Genomic DNA, 24,809 nt, shown 5'->3' with positions numbered 1-24,809 from the left:
AATACTGGTGAAAAAGTTCTCGAATACAAAATGGTATTGTCGAGGGTGTGCCTCTATAAGTACCTCACTAAACTGAAAGACAACTGATCCACCGACACGATATTCCTCATGTTTAGTGTTTGGGTTTTGACCCTGATACGGCTGGAAATCAACAAATGTAGCCAAGATGTGTTGTACCACACCAAAACTTATAGCCAAACCAAATAGGCTTCCCCCAAATAAATTGTTTGCACTCGTGATGACCAAAGTAAGGAACCATGGATTCATCAAAGCTGAAATATGTTTCATTTGGAACAAATTTCATACATCTCTCATTTACTGGATCCAAATTTGCATTGTCAGCAACATACAAATGAAAAAATATAGTTTCAAAGTGGTCATGTCTCATGGCAGCACCAACGAGTACATTATGTGCATATGTTCTTTGCTCCCAGAACATATGTGGTCTAGGAACTGAGACATAACTACTCAGAAAAATAATTCCCAGAAAATATTTGAATTTGGAGTTAGTCAAGCCAAAATTTACACCCTTACTTGCAGCATATAAGTTGGAATATGTGACAATGAGTTCAACGACCTCGTCATCAAGAAAAAGTTCCAGAATTTCTGTGGGAGTTCTCATCTTGGTGAAGAAATCATCAGTTGTGTAACTCTACCTGCTATGGGCTATGCATTTAGGTCAGCTTTTTTCCATGTGCAGACAATTTTTGTGAGTTTCTTTCTCTTTGATAGAGGAGGTTGCTGTGCAGTAGAGGTAGACGCAACTTCATCGACAGGAGAGTCATCTTCAGGTATGTATGAGGGATCATCTGGGTCAGACTCAGCATTATAGCCATTGTGAATAAGATAAGCAGGTGCTCACAGCAAAGAACCTGGCAGATTATTTATTGTTCCACCTTCATCTCCTGAGTCATCATCAGAAACAGGTGCTGTAGCATTTTCAGGTGGTTGTATTACTATGGCACTTGCTTCTATGCTGTAATCTGTCTCTAATAGGTCAGTTATTTCGTGTAAACTTAGAGTTCGGGGCATCATGAGACTTTTAAAATGGTTTCAACTAAAAAAGAGAAGGGAAAAGATATATTAATCCTAGTGATACTGGTTTTGCCTAGTGTTCCAGAAATGGAACATGGAAAATGTCAAACCTATAACTAATACAAGAATAATAACTTCTGAATTTTCTTTTTACAGCACAATAGCATAGAAGAGAAGTAATAGGAAAAAAAAAAAAAATTACAAGTACACTAAAGTTGTATTTACCTATCTTCGGATGGTTCTTCAAAAACCTTTTTCAAAAATCAGATCACTTTTTGCCAACATCCCTGCACCTCAGTATCTGCAGCAGTGACTAACTCTGTGCAGTACGTGATAACATCTACCCTTAGGAAGCAGACAGATATGAAAAATCAGACCTCGTTGACGACCTTGAGCAGGATATAAATAACTCCCACGTGACTACCGTTCCAATAATGGAACATGAGGCATAAATGGGTTAATAGCAAATGAAACAATACATATGTTGTGTAGAAGGAATGATGTGGAGTTTGTGGACCTATGGTCTCTGTTTGGCAGAAAGAAGGATTTGTATACTGACAGACTGCATCTAAATAGTTTTGATGTTAGGTGTCTAGAGAGCTTTGTTCACTGAGCATGTTGAAGTGCAAATTCAAGAGAACTTAAGCAATTAGGGTGGATGAAGGTGAATATGTGTGAAGGCACCCATGAGGAGAGTGAGTGTGAGAATGACAAATAAGTGCAAATTAGAATTACAAAAAGGAACTAGCCGAGGAGGCCAAGGGAAATGCCAGAGTTCTTTTATTATGTGGCAAGTAAGAGAAAGAATGACCTTAATGAGTGCTCATGGTCACGAAATGCCATAAGCAGACAAAACAGTTGAGTTACTGAGTGACCACTTTGCAAGGGTGAAGGTTAATGCTGTGACATATGTGACAGAGACCATTGTGGGAACAGAGGTGAATGAATTGGAGGTTCCTAGGATATTGCAAATATCAATGTAAATGCAGATGTGGGATTAGATGGGATATCAGCTTGTGTTCTGAGAGAACGTTAAGGGAATTTGCAATGCTCTAACTAGGCTTTTTTATTCAAGTCTGGTGGAGTTCCAAGGAAGTGGAAAGAGGGCAAAATAATTCCCTTGCATAAGGGAGGTTCTAAGACTGAAGTAGCAAATTATAGACCAATCAGTATCTCAGGAGTGGTGGTAAAAGTACTGCAAAAACTGGCCAAAAAGAGAATTAAGGAATGGATGAATAAGAAAATGATACTCTGCGAGGAGCAACATGGCTTTGTGAAGGGTCAATCATGCCCTAGTAATTTACTACTTTTTATAGTTAGTAAATAGAGTGACCCCTGAGTTGGATAAAGGAAATGGCTACATGATGATTCTGCTGGATTTGGCAAAGATGTTTAACCAAATACCACTACCACATGGAACTTTGTTAAACAAAGTAGAACAAATGAGTATGGATATGACACTTATTACATAGATAAAAAGGTGGCTGCTGGACAGATATCAAAAAGTGGTGTAATCGGATGAGCAAAATCCAGATGATAGCTGGTGACTAATGGTGTGCACCAAGGTTTAGTGCTCAGATTTGTACATAAATGATACAGGAAATTACCTGAAAGGAAATATTCAGTTGTTTGCTGATAATGTGAAATTAGGTAGTGTAGTGAATAAAGGTGAAGTGGAAAGCTTGCAGGATGATTTAAATAAGCTGTCAGTATGGGCAAAAGATAACGGGTTTCAGTTTAATGTGGAGAAATGTAAAGTTATGCATTTTGGGATAAACAGATTACAAGCTGTGTTTCACATTGATGGAAATGTGCTCCAGAAATAGATGAAGCTGGGATTTAGGGATGATGGTATAGAGATAGTTGAAGTTTAGAGGTCATGTTGCTAAAGAAGCTCATAAGATTACTTAAGATTACTTGGCTACTGAAGAACACACTAATAAGTAGAGATAAGGAAGTTGTTATTTCTCTTTATTAAGGCTTGAAATGTCTGGATTACTGTGATTAGGTTTGGTCTCCTGGGTTTCTTGTGGATGAGGAAGCCATGGAGAAGATTCAGAGGTAAGAGACCAAGATGGTGAGCAGTTTGTGGAAAGTTCCCTATGAGGATAGATTGAGGGTATGTGGATTGCAGAAGTTGGTTGATAGGAGGAAAAGAGGGGATATGATAGAAATAGGGGAAATGTTTCAACACTTGCTTAGAGGAGGAAGAACAAGAGGTCATCCCTGGAGGTTGAGTAAAAGTGTGCTGTTACCAGAGTCAGTTGTTAGTGCTTTATCTGATAATGGGTTCGAAGAAACATATGATAGATTGTGTAGATAAATTGGGTCTCCTATGATGAGTCTTTGGACTCCATGGAGATGTCTGTACAATAAAAAAAAATAATAATCATTTCATTCAGTGATATTAGGTGGTGAACAACACTGATTATATTAGATTCATGGAATCTAACAGATAAGTTTAGGTGTTGATGGTTATTCATGACTTATTTTTCACGGTATTAACAACACCACAAACACTTTTAACAACAAAGATGTTTTATTAACGCTTATATTTCGCTGATGTTTTGCAGACATAATGGTTAGTTTCGATGTCACCTCCTTATTTACCAATGTACCACTTATAGACACTCTTGATTTAATCAAGTCTAAATTTCCCCCAGATATTTTTGAATTATTTCAATTTACCATGAATGCAGGTAGCTTTACATGGGGGGGTATTCTATAAACAGATTAATGGTACTGCTATGGGTTCCCCCCCTCTCTCTCCCCCGTTAGCAAATTTTTTACATGGAACACTTTGAAAACAAAGTACTTACCACAGCTACATACAAGCCACAAGTGTGGTTACGCTATGTAGATGATGTGTTTGCCATCTGAACCCATGGACAAGACACTTTGGATGCTTTTGTCACCTACCTAAACAGCCAACACCCCAAAATTCACTTCACAGTAGAAAAAGAATCAAATAACTGTTTACCATTTCTTGACACATTAGTCACCTGCCTTTCAGATGGTGCACTATCTTTTTCTATTTACAGAAAGCCTACACACACAGGAAGATACCTACATAAACAATCACATCATCATCCAGTCCAACAGTACGGCATTTTAAAAACACTTACACACAGAGCCAGAGCCATTTGTTCTAACGATACAGCTCTGACCACTGAACTCCAATACCTGCACCATACGTTCTTAGCCAACGGCTACAATCCCTACAAAATAGATAAAATACTACATAGGCCCATTACTCTGCCCTCCCCTAATACACAAGAATACAACATGACCATTTCTATTCCCTATATCAGAGGTACATCGGAAAAGATAGCCAAAGTATTGTTGAAACATGCCGTTCGCACCACTTTCAAACCTCATGTCAAGCTGGCAACTCTGATCTGCTCGCCTAAGGATAAACTTCACCCTTTAGCACACCCAGGAGTGTATGAAGTTCCGTGTGACTGTGATTTGGCCTATTATGGGCAAACAGGAAGATCAGTGAACATCTGTCTGGAAGAACATGAAAGATACATTCGCTACTATTACTATGGCAAGTCGGGACTGGCAGACCACGCTTTGGACACTCCTTTACACAGGATTAGATGGAGGAAAACGAATGTGCTATTTAGGAGTCGTTATAGATCTGAAAGATTATTTTTTGAGTCAGCAATGGCTTTGAAGAATTCTCCCAACCTTAACAAATATGGTTGCATTAATTTGCCAAAAATTTGGGAGACGGTTATCCTAAGAAAAACTCCTGGATAACTGCTATTTTTTTTTTTTTTTGCCTTCGTTAGTGGGTGCCAAAAATAGGACTTTAGATCTTTTGTCTTTTGCAATTATATTGTTCCACTCACTCACTGTCGCGTTTACATGTGTGTTGTGCTCTGATGATGCTAAGTTGAAAATCAGTGAAATATAAGCGTTAATAAAACATCTTTGTTGTTTAGATTCATGGAGTTTATACTCTGTGAGATAAAACTTTAATTATAAAATTCTATATTTTGACTTTTATATTAAAGTCATCTTCCAAAATATATTCATCTGTATATAGACTACTACATTACAGTAACATGCCACAGTAAGCTACATCATGTGTAAAACTACTTAACTCACCTAGCATGATCTTGTGGTAAAAAAAATAAAATTTAATTTAAATTAAAAAAAAAGTAAAACTTTTTTTTTTAGTCATGGTGTGCTGGTTTGTTCAAAACATTATTTCTTTACACAACTCTTAATATTTTATAAATCCCAAATCTGCCTGTCCTCAGAATACTGTTCTAACATTAGATGCTATCTAGAAGTGGGCCACTGCTTTATAGATGATCCCTCTCTCACAAGCTTCCTCCAAATGTTTTCTTGCAGTTTCTCTGTCTTTTTAACAGATATTTTCCTAAGTGCTGCTCCACCATACCAACCACCATCATTTCCCACTTTCCTCTAATCATGAACGAGAACAGCTGTTGGTTAAAATCCATGCACAGTTCAGTTCTAAACTTACTGATGTTTCATCCTTTTCTTTCATTTTGTTCACCTCTGTTCATTACAACAGATAATTAATTAGTTAATAGAATAGGATTGAAGATTTACATTTTATTATTGTTTTTGTATGTTGTAATTATAACATAGACTATTTTTTAGAATGTCAAGTTTCTTTAATTTTCTTAGTGACAGTTACATGTCAGTGTTTTGAGAGAGACTACTTCATAGCCATATCCTATACTTTTTATCCCAATGAATATACCATCATCAGCCTTTCAAACAAATTACCAGCTTTTCTCCATAATCACATGTCCTTATAGGTGTTGCTGATAAGACAAAAGTTCAGCAAAATATCTTTAACAAGAGTCCAAAATTTAAGTAGTGTTATGGAAGGAAAAAAATGAAGATAATGCAGGGTTTACACAATATGTAAAACATGCCAAGTTTGCTATTAAGTAGTCTCTCTCAAAACACTGACATGTAACTGTCACTAAGAAAATTAAAGAAACTTGACATTCTAAAATAAAAATAAAAGTCTATTTTATAATTACAACACACAAATAACAAAAATAAAATGTAAATCTTCAATCCTATTCCATTAACTAATTAATTATCTGTTGAGTAATTAGTATTAATTATCTGATGAGTTCACTGTATATATTATTTGTACAAACATTAACTTGTCACACTGTTGTAAGATCAACTGAGTGGTATGTTTGGCTGAGTGAATGGCATTTCTGGTCTCCAAGTGATCTTGGATTTGAATTCCACTTTGCGATTGCTGTTTACATGTCCTTTGTTTATTTGAGTTGTAAGTCAGCAGTTAGAATTGAAGGAAGTACAGGAAGATGGTTTAATGTTAAATCTGGGGTGAGACAAGGATGTACATTATCCCCTCTGTTATTCATTATCTATATGGATCACATTATGAAGGAAAGTGGTATTAAACCTGATATCAAAATTGGAGATGTTAATGTCAGCTCTTTGCTTTATGCGGATGATGTTATACTTCTAAATAAATCCGCTACAAGTCTGCAAGATTCTCTGACTAAATTGAATAGCTGTTGTAATAGATATGGTATGAAGGTCAGCAATAAAAAGACAAAGACAATGAAAATAGGCAGAATCATTGAAAATGTCAACTGTGTTGTGAATGGAGAACCTGTGGAACAAGTAAAACATTTCAGCTACTTAGGCATGATTTTTACTGAAGATGGTAAATTAAATATAGAAATAGACAATAGAATCAGCAAAGCTGGTATGGTGGGAAGTCAACTGAATAAATTCATATGGAATAAGAGAGAAATTAGTCTGAACACTAAATTAGCTGTATACAAGACAGTGTTCAAACCAGTTTTAACTTATGGATCTGAGAGCTGGGTCAGAAGTAAAACACTTGACCAAAGACTAAAGACCGCAGATATGAGAGTCCTGAGAAAGATTATAGGCGTGAACAGATGGCATCAATGGCAATATCATATTAAAAATGAGGATATTAGGAAAGAACTTGACATTGTCAGCATCCAGGAATGTGTTAGCAGAGCTAATCTCAGGTGGTATGGTCACTTAAATAGAATGGGAGAGGAAAGATTAGCAAAACAAGTGTTCTCTGCCAGGTTGGCAGGAAAACGACCCAGAGGAAGACCAAGATATAGGTGGATTGATACGGTACAAAGTGCCTTAGACGATAGAAATATAAGATCTGATAATGTTGGAGTCTTGACAAGTAACAGACTGATTTGGAGGAAAATTGTAGATAGGAAGTTAGTAATGATGTAATTTTTTCATGTAGTACTGTCATATCCTGTACACCCCTTGAGGGTACATGGCAGGAATTTGATGATGATGTCCTTTAGGAGGCAAATGATTTTCATAATTCAGTGAAGATCAACATTACATTAAAAGCCTGATGTGGTTTAAAAAAAAGTATCAAGTTTACCAAGTCCCTGGTCTCGTCTACTATGGTACTATATATTTGTATTTTAGGTTTACTACCTTTTGTGGAAGGAAGTGCTATAAAAATTTGTTAGGTTATTTAGAATATAGTAATTTACTAATGCTACACTAACATTAATTATAATTAGATGCTTATTAGTGTAAATTAACTAATTTAACTTCGTCAAAGGAGTTTATAATTAAAATTAAAATCATGGATTTTAAATATTTAAAAATGGAATTTGCTAGTGTGCACAGAATTCAGTTCTTAGATTCTGCAGGGATAAATGAGTGGTGGAGCCTCCCCACCACTCCTTTATCCCCATAGTGATGAAGATTGTGGCAGGGCTATGAATGCTTCCTATGAGAACAGATTGAAAACCTGTGAGCTTTAAAAGATAGCTGATGGGCAAAAAAGAGGGGATATGATAGGAGAATGAAAGTTATTATAGGGGTTTTAAAGGATTGATACTGAAGACTTTTATATACATGGTAGGAAGGGAGAGAACAAAGGGTTACTCCTGGAAATTGTATAAGAGTGTGGTTAGGAGAAGTATGATAGGTATTGTGTGAATAATTGGTATCCCGCACTCTTCTGAGATCATGCAGATACCTGTATAACAACAGTGATAATAATAATAATATCTTTTTGCATTTACAAGTGTGAATAATTCTATAAGTCTATATTACTACTTAGATTAAACATGAATTACTTATTTCCTCTCATCTCACAATAATGTCATAATACAAACAGAATGAAGTTTGAAAAAATTAAAGCAATAAATTTTCAAAAGCCATTAGGGATATATAAATTCTCATCACTAATGAGTAGGTGTTTTTGACTTTACAATCCTTGTTATGAAAAGTGTTGTTTTGTAATCAGACATTTTTAAATATTTATTACAAAACATGCAATTAATCATTCTAAGTGTATAGTATGCCCACAGATTCGAGACCTTCGACACTTCTGCGCATGTCAACAGGAGGAGAATCCATTCCGATAATAGGGTAATCAGTCCGTATTGTGGGATGAGTTGTTTATTATTACACGTTGGAAAATTAACTTCTATTTTATGATCATTATAGTTAACTATGTTGCGTGTATAACAGTTGGAAAATTTTACCTATAAAGCACGTGATTTCGCGTGTTGGCAACCAATTTGTATGTCCTTCATTTCTTTCTCCCCTTCAGCACGAATCGACTATTCTTGGCAAGATGCCAAGCAGAGATCTACAAACTGAGGGTGAACTATACCAGAGTACTATGTAAGAAAAAACTAATGGCTTCTGAGGGGTTAATATGCTTATTTGCAATATTCACTCTTACTTACCATTAGTTCAAAGCAAAAAACACTGAGTACTAAATATATTTTTACCTTTGTTCTTGAGTCCTATAGAAAGAAGAAAAAATATTTGTAGTAAAAAAAAAAAAAAAACTTTGCGAGGATATTATTCTGAAACAAAATAAAAAAAATAAGTATCTTATTTATATATCAAATATTTTTTTTAATCTCAATTAATCCTGACATAGAAGGGGAGAGGAGTAAATGTGAGGTATTATAATTTTATTTACTTATTATAAAACTTATATTGAAAACAAAATACTGGTTTATAACAATAAACAAGTTATCAATGAAAAGAAATTCTCAGAGTTCTTTTCAACATGCTGCATTCTAGAGCATCCCCTTCATATCAAACAAAATTGTTAACTATCCATGATACAAGATTTCAAACTAATCTTTTTTTTTTTTAACTTCCATGCTGCAAGTAAAAATTTCTCTTATTGATGACCAATGGATTCAGCTTCAGCTGTAGAATCAACCAAATCCTTACCATTCTATACTGTACTATACACTTCTGTGAGCTTCAAAGAACAGGTAGATAACAGGAGTGATAGAAAATTTCAATAGCTTGCTGAAAGAGAAGATACATGCAGATATCCATGACTACCATGGTGGACCTGTCTTTAGTGGTGTATGGGCAGCGGCGTCTACTGCAATCTCTAGGACTTATAGGAGAACTTTGATTTGCAAGCTCAATTTCGAGTGTTGTACAGATTTTCCAACCATGGACAATAAATAGTTTCCCATGTAGGGTGGTCTGGAAGGGATTTCATTTTCATTGCATATAACAGACACAGCTGTTGATATTGAAGTGACAAAAGTAGTTTATTTGCCTCAACATACAGACTAGGAATAGGTGACGTGCAAAATGCTCCAGTTGCAATTCTGATGGCTTGATGGTGAAGAGTCCAGCCACCAGTGTACTCTCCCTGGCAGAAGCATAAACTTCAGACCCATAATTAAGTTTCGATCTTGTCAACCATGTACTAACAAATGAAAAAACATCATCTGCACCCCCAAAAGGTGGAAGATAGAGTGCTTAGAATGTTCATTGCTTTATAGCACTTGTCTTGTAATTTAAATGTGTGAGGAAGGAAACAGTTTGCTGTCAAATAAGAGTCCCAAGAATTTAGCTTCTAAATCAACTGAGATTAATGATTGTCTTAGTCATAGTTCTGGGTCAGGATGAAAACCACATTTGCAACAGAAGTGCACACAAACTGTCTTCTGCTGTAAAAATCTGAATCTATTTGCAAGTGCCCATTTTGAGATGGGCACTTGCAAATAGATTCAGATTCAGACTCCAACAAAAGTAATGCCCTCTATGACCCTCACAGAGGGCATTACTTTTGTTGGAGGAAGTTCTGTTATTCTGCTGTGAAAATCTGAATCCATTTGCAAGTGCCCATTTTGAGATGTGGTCAATGGCTTGCTGCAGCTGTCTTTTTATGACCCTCATAGAGGGCATTACTTGTTGTTGGAGGAAGTTCTGTTATTGAGTTGACCTTGACTGCAAAAAGCATGACACTTAAAAATTGAACCTTGTAGGACTACATATTGAATTGTTGAAGAAATTAAATGAAAACACAATTAATAATCTAAAGGTTATTTTTAATAATATATATGATATAGGATACATCCCTGATGATCTAAGAAAATCCATCCTTATCACTATCCCCAAAATTCCAAGAACTTTTGAATATTCAGAATACAGACTAATAAGTTTAACAAGCCATGTTATGAAATTATTATGAGAATAATCCTAGAAAGAATAAAAGGCACTGTTAAATCTTGAATGAAAGTTTTAAATTGTCATAAAACATTTCATTCGGGATTTAACTAAGATACAAATAAATTTTCCTAAGTACTTGTATATAGGTATAAATGAAATTGTAAATAACATATTAGTCCTATATTTTGTGAATTCCTCTGTTTTGCTATATTGTTAACTGTCCTATGTATAACTATGTAGAATGTCCTATGTAGAATGAGGTAACAAGCCACATGCTCCCAAAGGACTGATCGGGAGAGGATGCCAGCACAAACCAGATGGTTGGTAATGTAAAATCTTTCTAGTTCCATTGTATTCTGTACTAAGCTGAAGTGCAGAAAAGTGCTGATATATTATGTGATAGGACTTGATAATTAGTAACAGGCCGCTAGTATTTAACCTATCGATAAATTGATGTAACTCTAAAAGTGCATAGTAGTAGAGTTTGAGATCGAATTGTTGAGGTATGCCATTGTCTGTTAGCCTTAGATGAGTGAGATAATCACTAGCTTAATTGTGTTACATGAGTAGAAGCAGGACAACTTAAATTTGATACTGTCTCATAATGTGATGTATTGATTGTAGTTCTATTTGGTCTAGTTAATAATTGTTACGTGCAAGTGTAATTCAGTTTAGTTAAGTGAACTTTTGATAAATGTGCAACGAGCTAAAGAATGAAAACATTCATGTTTTCTTTACCTTATAAAGTTGCCTGATCTCTAAAATCAATGCACCACTCACTAAAATCAGAACCTGTACGAATTCAAACGCAGGGGATTGGCTAAGACTGCATGTAGAATAAGTTTGTTAAGGATTTGTAAATTGGAATTGCTGTTTGCTAAATTCGTGAATCATAAAATAGTCTGTGTGTTAACTCCATGACAAGGAGATTTCTCTTGTATAGGAAATAAGATGGCACAGCGTTATCAAACAAATATTTCTTAGTTCTGAAAGGGAGTTAATTCCAGATTTTGCATTCAAAGAGGCTTGACTCTAGCCCAAGACAGAATCTTTGTCTGCTGAGCTTTGCACTCATAACCAACCAAAGGAGTGGCCACCGAAGGGATAGGATTTAGCTAAAGCAGATTATAGTAGCAGAGGGGTCAAGGATAGATAAACTACTATATTTGCAGGTATAGCTAACAATTTTCGAATGGAGTTGAGTAGGGATAATGGAGAGGAATTCTAGCATACCTTGAAACACTAAAATGTAGGAAAACAAACAATAATAGCCACAAAACTAACAATGGTGCAGCTGACAGGATTTTTATTTACTAGATTAAACGAAAAAAAATGTTTTTTGGAAGGGGAAAAGGAATATAAATTTTTGTAAATCAAGGTGAATTGGTTTTGGTTTGAGATCAGGCAATTTTGGTACAAGAAGTTTAGATAACAGGAATTTCTGTGAAAAGAAAAAAACAGGACAATATCGTGTAAACCTACATACAAGTATGAATCAACCATCAAGTTCTGGGATGTATGATTGCGAGTTTTTCAGAACCATTAATCCCCAACAAGTCTTTCCGCAGTTCTCTGGGGAGGATACTGACGATGTCTTAGCTTTCTTTAGCTATGTCGAAGAGTTGAGGAAAATAGGCAAGTGGACTGACTTCCAGCTCCTCATCCTTCTGCGCAGTAAACTTGTAGGGAAGGCAAAGAACTTCCTCTACTCCTCCCCTATCTTGAAAGAGACCTTAGGCTATGCGAAATTTAAGGAAGTCCTCATTTCCCAGTTTTCAAAGTTAAGAAGCTTAGGTCCAAATTTGTGGAAGCTACAGAGAATTATACAAAAGGACAGAGAGAGCGTAACAGATTTCTACAATAGGTTGTTAACCCTTGCTAACACACTGAACGTATCAAATGAGGATAAATCCCACCTGGATTGGGCGGTTTTCACCAATTCAGGCTGGGAGTGAAACAAGAGCTCAGGGAGATGGCCTACAAAAGGAAAGTAACCAATATTGAAGAATACTTTAATGCCATGAGAGAAAGGGAGCAGATGCTCGGAGACATTAGTCCTGCATCTGTTTCTGGCTATGTTAATGTTGTCAAGAAGGAAAATGATTTGGTTAGTGATCCTAAGCCAGAGAAGGAATCTCATGAGAGGAAGGAAAGAACTAAGAACCTTGACAAGAGTGAAGGAAATGAAGTTGGATCAGTCAATGCTAATCGGATAATAGATGGTATGACTGACTTGAAGGAGGTTCAATTAATGATTAAAAGAGAAGTTGAGTGTTTACAACAGCCCATCATGGACCGCCTTGATGCTGTTCTTAGCCAACTGGCAGCAGTGTCCATGAAGGCTTGTGAGCTCCCTACTCCTCAAGCCGATAGGACTGTGGAAATAGTACGATTAGAAGTTGAAAGGCTGCAACAACCCATGTTGGACTGATTGGATGCTGTGATGGAGAAACTAACAGAAGTTACAACTCGAGATGCTAAGAGCTCTCCTCTGAGATCAGAAAAGGACAGTGAGAGAAGAGAACCCCCTAGGTGCTTCAATTGTGACAAAATTGGGCATTTTGCTCGCAATTGTTTTAGTGGGAAAAGGAAATCCAGCAGAAGCAATAATGGGGAATCGAGATCCCACATGTACGCCAACAGGGCTTGGGAGGGTAGTCGACGAAACCAAGACCATTCCCCGGGATTAATAGTTAAGGGAAGGATCTGTGGTAACCTCTGTAAAGCATTACCAGACATAGGTTCCCAGACCTCTGTTATTAAGGGGGATTATCTTAAGAGGATAGAGCCGTGTGAGGAATCGGATTTCTTTCTTTAGAAGGCCAGTAAAGTTGTCTGGGGTATCAGCCTCCACAATCCATGTAACGAAGTCAGTACCTTTGAAGGTATATCTACCTGAATTTAACATGTGTATTCGGCATGAGTTTCTGATCTTGCCCAGAATTTCTCTCCGACACATCACACTAATACTTGGAAATGACTTTCTTATAAAGAACAAATTCGTGTGCGACTATTCACGAGGTGAAGTGCACCTTCTAGGAAGAAGAAAATTAAGTAAGGAAAATCAAGGGTCTCTGCCTTCGAACAGATGTAAGAACTGTATCGACATGGGAACACAATGCAGAGATGATGTGAAACAGATGGGAGGAATTGGAGAGAATATGACTTGTAGTCAACTTGGTTCAGAAAAGGAGGCCTCCACCTCAAAAAGTGAGGGAACATTCTGAAGCCTGCTGCACTTCGAGCAACGAACCTCCTACTGAGCTAGGAAATGTAGAAGAAAGAATGGGGGAAAGTTATCCGAGAGCAATCGGAATCAATTTTATTAGTGTCATTAATTGGCATAGAAGAGACTACAGAAATTCAAAGTACAATAGGAACACTCACAAAGTAGACAATCACTGGCAGAACAGTGATGAAGTGAGGCAAGCAACGCTCAGACAAAGGAGGCGTGATAGTCAAGCGGGAGGAGGACATACGACCTCAGATGATTAAGTCTCCAATTACAACAGATATAAAGTTTATACTCGCCCAAATCACAGAGGTGAGTGACCCTTAAATAGTGAGAAAGGAAAAAGATGCATGACTAGTGATGGAAAGGATGAGTTTGTCCAGACTAGATATAACTTGAGATCCAGAGAAAATAGGAAAATCCTCTCCAGAGATAGTGCGTAGATGACACGAAGGAAAATTTTTCCAAAAGGAAAAATTTTTTGGGGGGAAACCATTGTTAAATCTTGAATGTTTAAAGGCTTAAATTGTCATAAAACATTTCATTCGGGATTTAACTAGGATACAAATAAATTTTCCTAAGGAAGTACTTGCATATAGGTATAAATGAAATTGTAAATAACATATTAGTCCTATGTTTTGTGAATTCCTCTGTTTTGATATATTATTAACTGTCCTATGTATAACTGAAAGGAATTGGAATTTTGTGAGAATTATATTAGAACAGGAAAGGCTAGATTGAAATTCACACTGAAGTAATCGGCTTAAAGACATAACCCGAGGAATTCTAGCATACCTCGAAACACTAAAACGTAAGAAAACAAACAATAATAGTCACAAAACTAACAGGCACTTTGTCAATAGAAATAGAAGACACTTAGTCAGGTTTTCAATAAGAAAAGGTACAAGGGAAGGAATTTTCAATCTGAAAACATTATGTAAAAGAAACCTCGATAACCAGAAAAGCATATATCTTTGTTTTGTTGATTACACCAAAGCATTTGATTCAATAGATCACAAGAAATTAATACACATCCTACAGAATAATGGTCTAAAAGGAAAAGATCTATGTATAATTACAAATATATACTAGAATCAAATGGCCTCAATAAGATATAAAGATGCATATTCTGACAGCTTTGAAATCAAAAAAGGAGTAAGACAAAGATGTGCCTTATCACCTTCATTGTATAATATATATAGCAAACAAATTTTTAAAGATATTGCAGAAGTGAAGGGTGTAAAAGTCGGGAATAGGAACTTCAACAACTTCAAGTATGCAAATGACACAGTCCTTATTGCTGAATCTGAAGATGATATTCAAAACTTAGTCATAGAAATTTACAACAAAAGCTTAGACATGGGATTATTAACCTGAAGAAAACAAAAAGTGCATGATTATATCAAAAGAACCAATAAACAAGAAACTAAATATAACTGTTAACCAAAATGCTAGCCTGGTTGGCCATGTGGTCAGCGTATCTGCTTTCCAGCCAAAAGGCTGCAGGTTCGAATCCCACTGTGGGCATGGATATTTGTGATTGTCTGTGAAAATACTAGTGGTGGTGGTCAGCGGTAGATGCCATTGGTGTAAATGTTGAAGATAGTTGCGGTTGGTGGAGTGGTGGACAGTTGTAGAGAGGGTGCCCTCCCTTGATGAGTCTTTGGACTCCCTGGAGGTGTTAAATAATAATAATAATAAAAGAAAACTGAACAGGTAAAATCTTTTATATACTTGGGACAAATATTTACAGAAAGTGGAAATTCCTTTAAAGATATAACAAGAAGAATAGAGATAGCAAGAAAAGTCTTGATTGATATGAAAACTGTTCTAACATCCAGAGACAAGAAAAAGATTAATAAAGTGCTATATCTGGTCAGGCCTTCTCTACAATAGCGAAAATTGGACAGAGAAAAAATTGGATGCTTTTGAAATGTGGACCATCAGAAGAATGTCGAAAATATTATGGATAGAGAAACGATGATGTTTTAAAGAAAGAAAAATGAAAAGAACATTAATGAAAATCATTAAAGAACAAAAACTTAAATATTTTGGACATCTAACTAGACATGAAGACATTCAGAAATTAATATTAGAAGGGAAACTGGACAGAAACAGAGGGAGAGGTAGACCCAGGAGAATGTTGTTTTAAGGCATTAAGGACTGGACTGGCTTGAATTACCATAAATGTGCCAGAGCAGCAAAAGAAAGAAAAAAGTTCCATGACATGGTTGCCAACTGCCTTTTAGGGATGACTCTTGAAGAAGAAGAAGAAGGGGTTTGGAATATAGAGCCTTACTGGACAGTTGAAATATCCTGCTTTGATTCTTATGGCTGTCACTTCTTGGTTCTTGTATAATTAAGAACAGCAGTGTAAATATTGCAGTTGCTGATGTTTTTTGTTTCTTATTTTGGTTTTCAATAATATGGTTTCTGAACATGGTTTGGACTTGTTGGGTCCTAATAAACAAGAGAATGAAGAAGTATTAATTCTCAGGAGGAGTTTAGCTCAACACCAGAGCTCCCCACTCTCAGGCAAGCAGTGACTGCACTTGATAGTGGAATGCCAGGACTACTCCAAATTCTATACAGGCAATATAGCAAGCTTTGGAGCTTGTCTCCAGACCATGGGGAAGGAGACCCACTGCAACACCTTTTGACCCTTGCAAGCAGCCCACTAGCTGACTGATCCTGGTCAGGCCACCCAAAGTAGTGCAAGACTACCAGGAGCCCCCCCCCCCCAGATGTCCAAGGGTCTCATTGCATGATAAACAGATGGTGGCAAGGTGTTGGATTCCAGTGATGGTGGTCTGGAAGACAGAATAGTAAAAAAGACTCGGGAGATGTAGAGTAAAGAATATAGGAAGAAAAGCATAGAAAAAGAAGAAGACAAAAAGCATCATTGTGGAGTCAATGTGAGGCATCACGAACAGATGTTTCACATTGAGGGATAAAGTAAATGCAGTTGATAAAGTTGCTCCTAAATAAATTCAATGCAAGACTATACAATTTGTTATCAAAAAGGAATAACTGCAACAACAACTCTGGTATGAAATTCAGCAATACAAAGATTACGAAAATAGGCAGTAACAGTGAAAACATCACCTGCATCCTGAATGAGAAATTTATAGAACAAGTAAAACATTTCAGCTATTTAATAACAATTTTTAGTGAGAATGGCAAATATGAAAATAAACAAATAAGTGCAGGAAATATGGAAATAGCCAGAATAAGTAAAACTGTGGCATTGTTGGGAAATAAATACATTTATACGGAATAAGGAAGAAAGCAGTCAAAATGCTAAACACTTGCTCAAAGACTAGAAACTACTGCTTTGACAGTTTTGAGAAAAATTAGGGAAGTGAACAGATACCTCACTGGCAGAAACATATCAAAAAGGAACATAAGAAGGAAACTCACACTGTTAGCATTCCAGAATGGGAGAGGAAAAATTAGCAAAACAAGTGTTTGATGCCTGGATAGCAGCAAAAAAGATCCAGAAGACAACCCGAAGATCTAGGTGGACTGATGCAGTTGAAGTGCTTTTGAAGACCAACTGATAATACAGGAGTCATGACAGATTACCAGGCTAATTTTGGGGCTAATAATAAGTTAGTAATGATGTACACTTTTCATGTGATACTATCTATCATGTACATCCCTTGAAAGTACATAACAGAATTTGTTGATGTATGCATGCAACACACGTATATACAGTCAATTTTCACTATAGCAAACACCATTATAAGAAACTCGCTCACTATAATAACTATTCTTGTGTCCCATGCAAGTTTGCTATAGTGTGAGCATTTCAAATGTTTATTTATTTTTTATTTTCTCACCACTTTCTTGGTCTTCCTCAATTTTTGTATCCTATCAGATTTTATTTTACTGCAATCCTGGACCATCTATAGGTAGCATTTCCTTCATGCTCTTTTCATTCTCTTTGTATATGATTCCTTCTGTAAGGTTAATTCATTTCAGTTTATCTCTAATATCTATTCCCTTTTTACATTTTTTTCATTTTTTTATCTTTATGTGAATCCCAGCCACGAAGCTATAAGCATATAGTACATTACCAATGAATGGACTAAGTGCTAAATAATCTGGGAATACTATTCTAGAGACTAAACATAGTTCAAGCCACTTCAGGTCTTTAGTAAGCAGGATAAGGTAGTCAGATACCAAGCAACAAAAACTGTCTTCCACCTAAAAAATTTTACAAGCACCCAAACAATGGGAGATTCGAACCCACAGAATGTGGGGTGAAATGTGGAGAGTAGGTATGTTATGATTCAGTTCAGGCTGAGTGGATAGCATACCTACATACTAAGCAGTGGTCTCAGAAATTTTATTTCTGTTGATTCTATTCTTTGCTTATCTCTTAGTTTCCCTGATCATGTCTCAAGCTAAATTTAAAACTTGGTTTGGCAGCAATCTTATATAGTTCCTGGAGAATAATCCTCCTTCCAAAGAGATTAGAAAATAAAAGCCAATAATTTCTAAAATTAAATGGAATTTTATTATCACCATTTACAAATGATATGTGAAGGTAATATATGCAATTTAGTAAGACAAGATTTTGGATATAGAAAGTTGATCATTATGGTTGTGGTTTTGATCATGTAATTAAGCTTCTAAACCTTCTTTAAATAATAATTTAGATGTAAAGGCACCTCTAAGCAGTAACTTAACATATGATTAGAAGAACCTATTGTCAACTTATCAAAAAATTCTGGATTAATGAAACAATTCCAGATGACGGAATATGAGCACCATATGCCCCATCCATAAGAAAGGTGTTGTAATGATATGTTCTAACTATAGAGGAATTAATTTACTATGTACAACTTATAAAATTTTCTCTAACATTCTATTTAAGAGACGTTATCCCTATGTAGAGAATGTTATTAGCGATTATCAGTGTGGATTCTGTCAAGAAAGATCTACAAATGATCAGATTTTTAATATACGTCAATTACTTGAAAAATGTAATGAATTGAAACACACATCTTTTCATATATTTTAGAGCTGCATATGATACCACAGATGGATCTAACTTATTTTTCCAATGGAGGAACTACAGATTTCACAAAAACTTATTGCTTTAGTTAAAGCTACAATGAGAAATATTCGTTGTCAGATCAAAATCAGAACATGTTGTCTGATCCAATAAATATAAAAAATGGCATTCGACAAGGGGATGGCTTAGCTTGCTTACTGTTTAACATAGCACTTGAAAAGGTTTTCAGAGATGCCGGCATTAATACAAGACGAACTACTTTCTACAAATCAGTACAAATTATGGCATATGCAGACAATATCGATATTATAGGAAGGACACGAAAAGCAATGGAAGAAACTTTCATCAGTTTAGAAAAGGCAGCAAAGAAGATAAATTTGCAGATTAACCAAGAAAAAACAAAGTATATACCAGTAACTAGAAAGATTTATGTTAATAATCTTTCTCAAACTGAAATTGGTTCCTATAAATTTGAAATTGTACATAGTTTTATAAACTTGGGATCAGCAGTTATTTGTAAAAATGATATCAGTACTGATTATATATTTGGTTTAATCCTTTATCCAAGTGTAAGCAAACAAAGTTTGACCTGAAGTATTTTCAGGAGGGCAACTTGTGGTAAAGGTGGAATAAGTTCTGATCACTTGCCTTAGTATCTCCCATAATGCAAGGCACATTTCCTTGTGGACATGTATAATGCTATGCATTAAGGGAAGGGCCACTACCCAGACTGGGTAGGCCCTTAACGCATAGCATTATACATGTCTGCAAGGAGATGTGCTTTGCATTATTGGAGATACTAAGGCAAGTGATCAGAACTTATTCCACCTTTACCATGAGCTGCCCCAGTCCTGAAAATACTTCAGTGCAAACTTTGTTTGCCACCATGAACTATACAAATTATTTAATGAACCAGACATTATTAAGTACATAAAAATAAATAGTGGGCTGGACACATTATATGCATGGATAGTAATAGAATAGTTAAGATGTTTAATGCTAAGCCCGAAGGGAAAAGAAAAATTGGAAGACCTAAATTAAGATGGGAAGATGAAGTGATGCAAGATATTAAGGTTTTAGGAGTCAAAAATTGGAGGAGTTTGGCATTGAATAAGGAAGGTTAGCAGAAGTTTCTAAAAAAGGCCAGGGCCCACACAGGGCTGTTAGGTGAATGATGATAATGATGAAGAAGAACCTATGACTATTGTCATGCAAGAGAAGATTTACAAGGTTTAACCATGGTTTACAGAGAAGCTGGTAAGCTTTGTTGTATTCATTGTCTGTCTTTACCTCGCCAATTTCTGATAAACATTCAAACCTCCATAATTATTTATCTGTGAAACTTTTCTAAGGACCATCCTTTACTCAGCCATTCTCAGCCCCATATCTTTTGACATTGCAATGGCACTAATCCCCCCCCCCCCCCCACACACACACAGGCATGGCACTGTTGTGTAACAGGTATTATAACCTTTCATGTATGAGGTAAAAAAAGAACTTTCTACTCCTTTCTGGTCTGATTACTGTTACTAAATTTCCTGAACATTATTCAAACTTTGGTGTCCAACACATGTACCTCAATGAGGCCTGAAAAAACAAAACATTTCAGAATATCTCAAATGGCTTGGGAAAAAAAAAACTCACTCAGCTTGCCATAGCAACTATGAAAAAAATTCAAATCTGATTGAGAGACTTATTCTCATATTTAAATAGTAATCAAGTCCTTTGCCTTTTTAATACTACTGGAAGCAACTTATGACTTCTCTGCTTCCACCTTTCTCACCCCATTGTACTAATGTAACATCACCTAAACACAATGCTGATCTCGTAGGTTCTTAAATCTTGTATAGACAACCTTGGTTTTTCTATATAAGAACATTTTATCACATGCATACTTCTAATCTTTTGTCCTAAAGACATCAGAAGAATCTTTAATACTTGGATACCAACTAGTAACTATTGGCCTATAAACTGGCCTATAAGGGGTTGAAGACATTCCTCCTGAGATAGCCAAGTTAGACTGCATGATGGCAGTATCTAGGACTAAACCTAAGAAATCTAAAATGCTGAAAGCAATGATGTTCTAGCCAACACACTGTGGGCTACACTGCAGTTTGGCAAAGTATGGAAAGCCTTCAGCAACCAAATCCCCTGTCTATACTTTTGAAATCATGAATCCATTAGTAGTTAGTCCTTGATATCCCATGGACAAAAAAGCATCAGATTATTACACTGAAGGAAACTATCTAGGAGTGAATTAATGTAGAAAGTAGTTGAAGTGTGGCACACAGACCCATCAGATGAAAGCCAAACTTTTGTGGTATTAGGTAGAACAATTTCATTGTTCGAGTATTAGCATACTGTACTTACTAGAAGCCAAATTTGGCCAAAAACTATGTTTCGACTCAACAGCAAAGACTCAGTTTACTTTACTCCTATTTCCTCAATGCAACATTGAGGGATGTTTTCCGACTCATGTCAGAGTTTGAAGTAACCCAGCATTTTTTTCCATTATAGGGAACAGCTTTAAGATTCACAGACATATGCCATATAATATAACTGTCCAAACCTCATGTTAATACTTCAAAAGAAGACTTTCAAAGTCATTTAACAAATAATCTTGCTAAATTAAGGGGATAAAAAATCCCTTATTGTTTTTCCAGTATGCGAAACTCTAAGATCGAAAACTACGATCTAAGCATTTCATGCCGACGAACTATCGCCGAATCCAAGCGTAAGTGACCACTTGGTAGTACCACACCAAGGCAACTGGATGCAAAGGTGGAGCAAGCTCCCTCACTATTCTTGATATTTTCTCATAATGTAAAAACACACAGCTCCTAGGAGATGTAATACTGCTTTACATTATGTAATACTAAGAGATGTAATACTGCTTTACTTTGCCAGGGAAAAAATAGCCGTTTGGCTTTTCATCTTAAATAATCTTGCTGTCATTATTCTGGAGGTGTGCCTGGAAGACTTCTGATGCCACAATTTGCAGAACAGTTTAAAAGTTTTCAATGTATATTGTTTAAGTAAACAATCTATTACTGTATAATCTATGTACCTCTCAATTTCAATTCATCTTAACAGCAAGCATAAAAAAAAAACAGTCAGAACAGAAGAAAAACATGCAGATAAAGACAAACTTCCCAGATACTTCCACTTTTACTTCAGAAATATTTATATGCAGTAGTCTATTCATAAATCCACTTCACATGCAATCTTTATTTTTCACTTACACTTGAGTAAAGAATAAAAACAAGAATGTAATTTCTTGTCATGTATAATTTATGTATAATTTACTTTCTAAGTGAAGCTACTTGTGTATAGATACAGATGACTTCATATCAAATTGTATCTAGTACCACAGAAGAAAATTAATGCAGAAGTCAAATTTTTTACACATAGAAGTAGGGAAATGGTGCATCACATAATATTATTAAAATATTCAAGATTAAAGACTGGAGATTTTTTTTTTTTTTTGTATGAGATAAATCATATTAAAAAGCAAAACAAATATTATATTCCTATTTTAACACATTTAAGCAAAAAAGAAAGCAAATGAATCAACGGAGTGTGGTATGGCAAAGAAATTTTAAGGCAGAGCAGATTAAACAGAAAACAGGTAAAGGTTTGCTATCACAGATCATACAGTTCTTTTTATTTAAGGTTACACAGTGGCCAGCATTCATTATGAAGAATTTATAGAGACAAAAACCCACATGTTGGAGTAATTACTTCAGTTTTAATTATGACAATAACACTCAACGTTTTGACCTCTGTATTGAGGTCACCATCAGGAACACATACATATGCACAGGACACAAGGTATATGACACTACACAAAAGTAACATAAATCTAAATGTTTTGTTAATCATCTACCCTAACCTGATCTCGGCTGGAAAAAGTAAAATAAAATAAATAAAAATATATAAAATAAAATAATAATAATAAATAAAAAAATTATACGCAAAGGTATATTAATTAACAAAATAAAATACATTTTTGTACATATATAAGTATAATAATATACAGATGATAAAAAATATAAAAATAAATAAATAAATTAATTAATAAAAATAGAAAATGTTTTATAATGGAACTATATTAAACAGATCTCTACAGCCCTTAACATAAGGTTAAGGTTTTCTTGTGCTGGGGTTCGGCCATCATGTTATGGATGCTATATAGGTTGTCAGTGGGTCCTCCAGATTCTTGGAATTACTAATCCATCATTCCTGTTTAGATTTGAATGATGTTTCAGCATTTTACAAGCATCCTTGAACTTTCTTTCAAATCAGGTTTTGTGCAGTGTAGGCACTTGGTGCCTTTAAAAGTTGATTCTGTGAAATGTTTGAAGTGGAAAGTCTGACAGGCCTGTTTTACCTTAGTGGAGGAATTTAATGTGGCATTTATGTGCATCTTTTCTTATTGGGATGATGCACCCTGTTTCCCCTATGTAGGGTAGGTTGCAGGTGCATTCAATTTTGTACACCCCTGGGTGAGCAAGGTAAGGAAGGGTATCTTTGGATGAGCTGAGTATACTTTTTAATTTTGCAGGAGGTTTGAAGGCTGCTTTGATGTTGTATCTGTGTAGTGTTCTATCTGATTTTTCTGATATTCCCTTAATGCATGGTATGGCTATGGTATTCTTGTAATCTTTTTGCTTTTAATGCTATTGTGGATGATCTTAAGAAGTGTTTTTTTTTTTTGTTGTTGTTGTATCTATTATAAACATTTGGCTAATCATTTCATATTCCTTCTTCAGATCCTGCTCACTGGAGCAAATTTTTAGGGCTCTGTGTTTGAGGGTGCCAATGATCCCTAGTTTCTGTGTTGCATGGTGGTATGAATTTTTGTGTATGTATTGACCTGCGTGTGTGTATTGGTTTGCAGTGGACCACGAATGAAAGGCAGCCTGAAGGAAGACGTGTAATGTGTGTCTAGAAAAGGAAGAGAGTTTTCAATCTCGATGGCAAATTGGATATGTTTGTGTTGTTTGTTCAGGTGGCTTAGGAACATATTTAATGTTTCACAGTCATGGGGCCAAATGGCAAAAATATCATCAACATATCTAAGTCGGACTTTGGGCTTTAGACTTGCTATGCTTGTTGCTCTGGCCGTACCTTCTTTTTGCAGGTAGAAATTATTTGGTAAACAACCCAGAGCAAAGTACATAAGCAAAGAAGGCCATGATATTGAGCAGAAATGTGTTCTGTGTGAGAAGAATAGTATCACTGATTAGGACATTATGGAAAAGGGCAGTTATGTTAAAGCCGACTAATAGATTTTCATTGTTGAGTGTGATGTTTTTAATTCTGTTGATGAAGTGTTGTGTATTACTTTATGTAGGAGGGGGAATGACCTACCAACTCCTTGAGTGTAGCCACTAGTTTCTTGGCTATGTGATAACTGGGGCTGTCGATTCCTTCAACTATCGTGTAGTGGCATATTTGTTTTGTGTACTTTAGGCAGGCCATAAATTCTGGGAGTGAGGGCATAATGCAGTAATAGCTTTTTAATTATTTTCTCAGGCCAGTGATGACTGACTTGATTAATTCTGTTGTTTTCTTTCTGATGCAGTCTGAAGGATTGAACTTAACCAATTGGCATGTGTTGTGGGCAGATATCAGTTGGTTCATTTTTGCAAAGTGAGCTGTCTGATCAAGAATGACAGTAGTGTTGCCTTTGTCTGTCTTGATAATAATGATGTCTTGGTTATTAAATTAAGGGGATAAAAATCCCTTATTATTTTCCAGCCAGTAAGCGAAACTCTAAGATCGAAAACTACGATCTAAGAGTTTCATGCCGAAGAACTATCGGCAAATCCAAGCATAAGTGACCACTTGGTAGTACAACACCAAGGCAACTCGAAGCAAAGGTGGAGCAAGCTCCCACACTATCTTTGATATTTTCTCATAATGTAAAAACACAGCTCTTAGGAGATGTAATACTGCCATTACATTATGAGGAGAGGTCACTACCCAGACCTTTTTTGAGATCTCATCAGTGAGTAGGTAGAC

The 24,809-nt window shown here is 35.8% G+C and overlaps 1 protein-coding gene across 1 annotated transcript in view; it reads right to left on the bottom strand.

The window, feature by feature from the left end:
• Frmd5 (FERM domain containing) overlaps positions 1-24,809 on the bottom strand; it is a 501,610-nt gene that overhangs the window by 124,341 nt on the left and 352,460 nt on the right. Inside the window, exon 11 of the mRNA XM_090406270.1 lies at positions 8,784-8,843. Within this exon, the coding sequence (XP_090262396.1) occupies positions 8,784-8,843 (60 nt within the window). The remainder of the gene's footprint in view (positions 1-8,783; positions 8,844-24,809) is intronic.

The sequence above is a fragment of the Typopeltis vanoorti genome, chromosome 16 (genome assembly GCF_054136105.1).
Source record: "Typopeltis vanoorti isolate ZY-2024b chromosome 16, IOZ_Tvanoo_1.0, whole genome shotgun sequence".
Classification (NCBI taxonomy): Eukaryota; Metazoa; Arthropoda; class Arachnida; order Uropygi; family Thelyphonidae; genus Typopeltis; species Typopeltis vanoorti.
Note: the sequence above shows the minus strand (reverse complement) of the source record. Positions and strands in the feature narration are given on the sequence as shown.